Source organism: Salvelinus sp. IW2-2015, unplaced genomic scaffold, assembly GCF_002910315.2.
Source record: "Salvelinus sp. IW2-2015 unplaced genomic scaffold, ASM291031v2 Un_scaffold537, whole genome shotgun sequence".
NCBI classification, from domain to species: Eukaryota; Metazoa; Chordata; class Actinopteri; order Salmoniformes; family Salmonidae; genus Salvelinus; species Salvelinus sp. IW2-2015.
Window position 1 is genome coordinate 3,202 of NW_019942569.1, and position 7,630 is coordinate 10,831.

At 53.2% G+C, this 7,630-nt stretch overlaps 2 protein-coding genes across 2 annotated transcripts in view; one reads left to right on the forward strand and one right to left on the reverse strand.

The window, feature by feature from the left end:
- Positions 1–696: 696 nt before the first annotated feature.
- Positions 697–2,067, forward strand: LOC112068491 (uncharacterized; the record flags this gene model as incomplete). The annotated part of the gene is made up of 1 exon (XM_024135661.2): positions 697–2,067. A coding segment is annotated over one exon (1,371 nt), but the record flags the coding sequence as incomplete, so codon positions are not given.
- A 4,340-nt stretch (positions 2,068–6,407) lies between these two features.
- The window catches only part of LOC112068460 (serine/threonine-protein phosphatase with EF-hands 2-like), a 5,642-nt gene continuing 4,419 nt past the window's right edge, over positions 6,408–7,630 (reverse strand). The window contains exons 2-4 of the mRNA XM_070438163.1: positions 7,001–7,324; positions 6,861–6,932; positions 6,408–6,634 (exon numbers count right to left, since the gene is read on the reverse strand). Coding sequence (XP_070294264.1) covers positions 6,437–6,634; positions 6,861–6,932; positions 7,001–7,324 — 594 coding nt within the window. The 3' untranslated portion in view covers positions 6,408–6,436. The remainder of the gene's footprint in view (positions 6,635–6,860; positions 6,933–7,000; positions 7,325–7,630) is intronic.

The window sequence follows — 7,630 nt, forward strand, 5'->3', positions numbered from 1 at the left end:
GAACAGTCTAACTCACTGACAGAGATACAATCTGGAAGAGACAGTCTAACTCAACTGACAGCGATACAACCTGGAACAAGTTAGCACAGTCTAATCACTGACAGAGATACAGCCTGGAACAGACAGTCTAACTCACTGCAGAGAATACAGCCTGGACAGAGCAGTTAACTCACTGACAGAGATACCAACCTGGAACAGACCAGTCTAACTCACTGACAGGATAAGCCTGGAACAGACAGTCTAACTCACTGAACAGACAGAGATACAACCTGGACAAAAGTCTAACTCACTGACAGACAGAGAATAGCAGCTTGGAACAGACACAGGCAGAGTCCACTTAATGATTCAGCAAATGATGGGCGCGTTCAGTGTATTTATGGAAGGTGGCTACCACTCAAGAACTGTGACTTATGTCATGAGGAGTTTGGGGTGTTCTTTACAGCTGGCAGGCAGTGTGTGTGGTTATTGAAAAATATCTTACATGTTACTTGTGTCATACATGCTGAAAGGGCGCCATTGAGTTCTGACGGTGGGCAAACAGTTCTCCTGTACAGCCTTACAGCCGAACCCTCTGGCCACATTCACCCTGCGGACGGACGGACACACACACACGATAATCAACATCATTGTCACCTCTGTATGTAGAACGACCAGTAGGAACCGTGGATCCCAGCCCTAACCTCCATCTCCACCCAGCCCCTACCTCCATCTCCACCCAGCCCCTACCCCATTCCACCCCAGCCCCAGCCCCTACTCTCCACTCCAACCCGCCTACCTCCAATCTCCACCCCAGCCGCTACCTCCATTCCACCCAGCCCAGCCCCTACCTCACACCTCCACCCCCGCCCCTACCTCCAACTCCACCCAGCCCCTACCTCCAACTCCAACCCAGCCCCTACTCAACCCCACGCCAGCCCCTACCTCCACCTCCAACCCAGCCCTACGTCCAATCCAACCCAGCCCTATCCTTCGCAATCCACCCCGCCCTACATCCACCTCCACCTCCAAACCCAGCCACTACCGTCCACTTCCACCAGCCCCTACGCTCACCCTTTCCAACTTCCACCCCAGCCCCTACCCGCCAACTCCAACCCAGCCTACCTCCACCTCCAAACTGCAACCAGCCCCTACCTCCACTCCAACTCCCCACCCAGCCCCTACTCCCCCGCAGCCCATACTCACCTCCACCCAGCCCCTACCTCACTCCACTCACCCCAGCCCTACCTCCACCTCCACTCCACCCAGCCCTACCTCCACCCCAGCCCCTCCTGCCACCTCCAACCCAGCCTACTCCACCTCCCACTCAAACCAGCCCCTACCGTCACCTCCACCCCAGCCCTACTCACCTCCAACTTCACACCAGCCCCTACCTCCACCCCATCCTACCTCCACTCCAACCCAGCCCCCTACCTCCACCGTCCAACCCAGCCCTACCTCCAAACTCCAACTCCAACGCACAACTACATCACCTCCAACTCCAACCCACCTACCTCCCCTCCAACCCAGCCCTACCTCCACCTCCAACTCACGCCAGCCCTAACCTCCACCTCCACCTCCACCCAACGCTCCACCTCACCTCCAACCCAGCCTAACCTCACAACCTCCAACCCAGCCCCTATCCCCTCCACCACCCCTACCTCCACTCCAACCTCCACCCAGCCCAGCCCCTACCTCCACCTCCACCCAGCCCCTACCTCCACCCAGCCCCAACCTCCACCCCAGCCCTATCTCCACCTCCACTCCACCCAGCCCCTACCTCCACCTCCACCTCAGCCCCTACCTCCACCGTCCACCCCAGCCCTTACTCCACCTCCACCCCAGCCCTACTTCCCACCTCCACCCCAGCCCTACTCCACCTCCCACCCGGCCCTACCTCCACCAGCCCTACCCTCCACTCGCTCCAACGCCCACCCCAGCCCCTACTCCACCCCAGCCCCTACCTCCACCCACCCAGCCCTACCTCCACCTCCACCCCAGCCCTACCTCCACCTAGGCCCCTCTCCACCTCAGCCCCTACCTCCACCAGCCCCTACCTCCACCCCCACCCCAGCCCTAAAACTCCACTAGCCCTACCTCCCCTCCCTCCAGCCCCTACCTCCACCGCCAGCCCCTACTCCACCCCAGCGCCTCCTCCACCCCAGCCCCTACCTCCCTCCACCCCAGGCCCTACCTACACCTCCACCCCAGCCCTACCTCACCAAAGCCCCTACCTCCACCTCCACACAGCCAGCCTACCTCCACCCCGCCCCTACCTCCACCCCAAGCCTACCTCCACCAGCCCCTTTTACTCCACCCCCGCCCCTACCTCCCCTCCACCTCCACCTCCACCCCAGCCCACTACTCACCTCCACCCACCTACCTCCACCTCCACCCCAGCCCTACCCTCTGAGTCAGGGTGAGTTTTCTGGTGTTCCTGCTGACGGCTGGTACTGGAAGAAGCGAGGTACCAGCTCTCTGCCCAAAGCTTAATGTAGGCTCCCCCGGTTACTCCCCCCCTCATAGTAGTTGACGGCAGAGAAAATGGTGATCAACCTTGAAAGAACAAAATACACTTAGATCTTATTGAGTCCTGTTGTCTACTAAGCCATGGGGGGGGCTTCCTAGACACATATTAATCGTATCATATATCCTAATAGCAGGTCTGAGTCCTGTTGTCCACTAGCCATGGGGGGGGGGGGTCCTAGACACATATTAACTATCATATATCTTATAGAGCTGGTCTGTTGTCTACTAGCCATGGGGGGGGGGGCTCCTAGACACAATTAACTATCATATCTTAATAGAGCTAGTCCTGTTGTCTACTAGCCATGGGGGGGGGGGGGGGGGGGGGGGGGGGGGGGGGGGGGGGGCTCCTAAGACACATATAACTATCATTATCTAATAGCTGGTCCTGTTGTCTACTGCATGGGGGGGGGGGGGGGGGGTCCTAGACACATGATTAAACTAATCATATTCTGTATAGAGCTAAAGTCCTGTTGTCTACTAGCCATGGGGGGGGGGGCTCCTAGACACATATTAACTATCAATATATCTTATATAGAGCTAGTCCTGTTGTCTACTAGCCAGGGGGGGGGGGGGGGGGCTCCTAGACACATATTAACTATCATATATCTATAGAGCTGGTCCTGTTGCCTAATAGCCCAGGGGGGGGGGGGGGGGGGGGCTCCTAGACACATATTAAACTATCATATATCTTATAAGCTAGTCCTGTTGTCTACTAGCCATGGGGGGGGGGGGGCTCCTAGACACATATTAACTATCATATATCTTATTAGAGAGCTAGTCGCTGTTGTCTACTAGCCATGGGGGGGGGGGGCTCCTAGACACATATAACTATCATATATCTTATAGAGCTGTCCTGTTGTCTACTAGCCATCGGGGGGGGGGGGGGGGGGGCTCCTAGACACCATATTAACATCATATAATCTTATAGAGCTGAGTCTGTTGTCTACTAGCATGGGGGGGGGGGGGGGGGGGCTCCTAGACACATATAACTTATCATATATCTTATGAGCTGGTCCTGTTGTCTACTCCCGCTATGGGGGGGGGGGGGGGGGCGCTCCTAGACACATAAATCTATCATATATCTTATAGAGCTACTCCTGTTGTCTATAGCCAGGGGGGGGGGGGGGGGGGGGGGGGGGGCTCCTAGAACATTTAACTATCATATATCTTATAGAGCTGGTCCTGTTGTCTACTAGCATGGGGGGGGGGGGGGCTCCTAGACACTATTAACTATCATATATCTTATAGAGCTGGTCCTGTTGTCTACTAGCCATGGGTGGGGGGGGGGCTCCTAACACATATTATATCATATATCTTATAGAGCTGAGTCCTGTTGTCTACTAGCTATGGGGGGGGGGGGGGGGGGGGGGGGGGGGAGGGGGGGGGGGGGGGGGGCTCCTAGCAACCATATTAACTATCATATATCTTATAGAGCTAGTCCTGTTGTCTACTAGCTATGGAGGGGGGGGGGGGCTTCCTAGACACATATTAACTATCATAATATCTAATAGAGCTGGTTCCTGTTGTCTATAGCTATGGGGGGGGGGGGGGCTCCTAGACACATATTAAACTATCATATATCTTATAGAGCTGTCCTGTTGTCTACTAGCCATGGGGGGGGGGGGGGCTCCTAGACACATATTAACTATCATATATCTTATAGAGCTAGTCCTGTTGTCTACTTTAGCCAAATGTTGGGGGGGGGCTCCTAGACACATATTAACTTAATCATATTCTTATAGAGCATAATATTTTATAAAACTAGCAATTGGGGCCGGGGGGTGGGGGAGTGGGGGTGGTGGTGCTCCTGACATCATATTAACTATCATATATCTTATTAGAGCAATGTCTGTTTCTACGTAGCCATGGGGGGAGGGGGGGGGCTGGACTTTAATATTGAGCGGCTGTGTCACTGCTTGGGGGGGGGGGGGAGGGGGGGGGTCGTTTTATTCTAGAGTGTCGCTTGCTTCTGCCAGGGGGGGAGAGAGGGAGGGGGGGGGGGGGGGAGGGGGGGGGGGGGGGCTCCTAGAACATATTAACGCTATATTTAAGAGCTGGTCCTGTTGTTACTAGCATGGGGGGGGGGGGGGGGCTCCTAGACTATTAACTATCATATATTTATAGAGCTAGTCCTGTTGTCTACTAGCCATGGGGGGGGGGGGCTCCTAGACACATATTAACTAATCATATATCTTATAGAGCTAGTCCTGTTTGTCTACTAGCATGGGGGGGGGGGGCCCTTTTTCTTCCTTTCCTCAGACACATATCTATCATATATGTTATAGAGCTGTCTGTTGTCTACTAGCCCCGGGAGGGGGGGGGGGGGGGGGGGGCGGTCTCCTACACATATTAACTATCCATATTCTATAGAGCTAGTCCTGTTGCTTACTAGCCTGGGGGGGGGTGGGGCTCCTAGACACATATATAACTATCAATTAATCTTATAGAGAGCTAGTCCTGTTGTCTAACTAGCCATGGGGGGGGGGGGGGGCTCCCTAGAAGCCATTTAACTATCATATATCTTAATGAGTAGCTGTCCGTTGTCTACTAGCATGGGGGGGGGGGGGGGGGGGCTTCCTCAGACACATTTACTATCATATATGTATTCTTATAGAGCTAGTCCTGTTGTCTTACTAGCCATGGGCGGTGGGGGGAGGGGGCTCCTACGACACATATTAACGCATCAGTATACTCTAATAGAGCTGGTCCCTGTTGTCACTAGGCTGGTCGGGGGGGTGGTGGTCCTAGACAATATCTATATCTAATAGAGCTGGTCCTGTTGTCCTACTCTTGCTATAGCTATGGGGGGGGGGGGGGGGGGGGGGGGGGGGGGGGGGTCTCTAGACACATATTAACTATCATATATCTTATAGAGCTAGTCCTGTTGTCTACTAGCCATGGGGGGGGGGGGCTCCTAGACAAACATATTAACTATCATATATCTTATAGAGCTATGTCCTGTTGTCTACTAGCCATTGGGGGGGGGCTCCTAGACACAAATAACTATCATATTCTTAATAGAGCTAGTCCTGTTGTCTACTAGCCACGGGGGGGGGGGGGGCGGGGCTCCTAGACACATATTAACTATCATATATCTTATAGAGCTAGTCCTGTTGTCTACTAGCCATGGGGGGGGGGGCTCCTAGACACATATTAACTATCATATATCTTATAGAGCTAGTCCTGTTGTCTACTAGCCATGGGGGGGGGGGGCTCTGAGACACATATTAACTATATATATCTTATAAGAGCTAGTCCTGTTGTCTACTAGCTATGGGGGGGGGGGGCTCCTAGACACATATTAACTATCATATATCTAATAGAGCTGGTCCTGTTGTCTACTAGCCATGGGGGGGGGGGCTCCTAGACACATATTAACTATCATATATCTTATAGAGCTGGTCTGTTGTCTACTAGCCATGGGGGGCTCCTAGACACATATTAACTATCATATATCTTATAGAGCTAGTCCTGTTGTCTACTAGCCATGGGGGGGGGGCTCCTAGACACATATTAACTATCATTATCTTATAGAGCTAGTCCTGTTGTCTACTAGCCATGGGGGGGGGGGGGGGGGCTCCTACACATATTAAACTATCATATATCTTATAGAGCTAGTCCTGTTGTCTACTAGCCATGGGGGGCTCCTAGACACATATTAACTATCATATATCTTATAGAGCTAGTCTGTTGTCTACTACGCTATGGGGGGGGGGCTCCTAGACACATATTAACTATCATATATGTTATAGAGCTGGTCCTGTTGTCTACTAGCCAGGGGGGGGGGGGGCTCCTAGACACATATTAACTATCATATATCTTATAGAGCTGTCCTGTTGTCTACTAGCCATGGGGGGGGGGGCTCCTAGACACATATTAACTATCATATATATGATGAGCTAGTCCTGTTCAATGGAGATTAGAAGCAGGCCTAACAGATCACCTGTCCGTCGTGGCAGAGTTCGTAGCCCTCCTGTTTACACTCATGTGATCTGATCAGCAGAGTCATGCCGTGTCTCTCCAGCAGGCGTCTGGTCACGTCTGGCCCGAAGTAACTGCCTCCTCCCCTGAAGGTGTTGGGACTGCAGCCTAGCTGGCTCTTCGGGTCGCTCCACAGCAAATCTACTACCTTCAACATGAGACACAGTCAGAATCGTCACTACTACCAGAATGCAGGATTGGTGCATAGGATAACTTCCTGTTAGACAATGTTTCAACTATATATCAACTTTACTAGGAAGAAAAAAGAGCAGGAAGCCAAATTCTGCAAGTCTACTTTGTAATCTTCTTGATCCACCGAACCAGCCAACCACCACGGTTTGGCCTCCAGCCTGTAGGTGGCGCTCTGCTCTCACCTGTTTCCACTCCAACTCCTCCCTGGGCGGCTGACGGACGGGGAGGGCGGTGAAGGAGTCCAGGAAGGGCACCTAACAATAATAATATTATTAGTATTGTTATTATTATTGGTTATTATTATTATCATTAGGAAGAACACCTGGAGGTTGTTGGTGGGGCTCAGCATGCTGGGAGAAAGGCAGCGGCGCGGAGTGAGGCGGGACGACCCCTGGGGGGAGCACAGCGAAGATGAGGAGGAAGAGGAGGAGCTGCCCTGTCTGGTGAGGTGACGTCTCTTCTTGGGGGTGTTGCCATGGTCCCTGCTCCTACACCGGGGGCTCTCTGGCTGGTCCCTGCTCCTACACCGGGGACTCTCTGGCTGGCCCCTGCTCCTACACCGGGGACTCTCTGGCTGGCCCCTGCTCCTACACCGGGGGCTCTCTGGCTGGACCCTGGTTCTACACCGGGGGCTCTCTGGCTGGCCCTGAGTAGAGTAGAGAATCTTTATTATCCCTGAGGGTAAACTTTACAGCTGAAAGTCAATAAAATACAACTATACAAAATAAAACAAGAACACAATGTAATACTGAGCATCCTACTGTATCAGGACCTGACCTGACTACTGCGCCTAGTCATCCTACTGTATCATGACCTGACCTGACTACTGCTCCTAGTCACGTCCATCCTACTGTATCAGGACCTGACCTGTCTACTGCTCCTAGTCATCCTACTGTATCAGGACCTGACCTGTCTACTTTCAGTTCCTGATAAGTAGGATGACCTAGGAAGT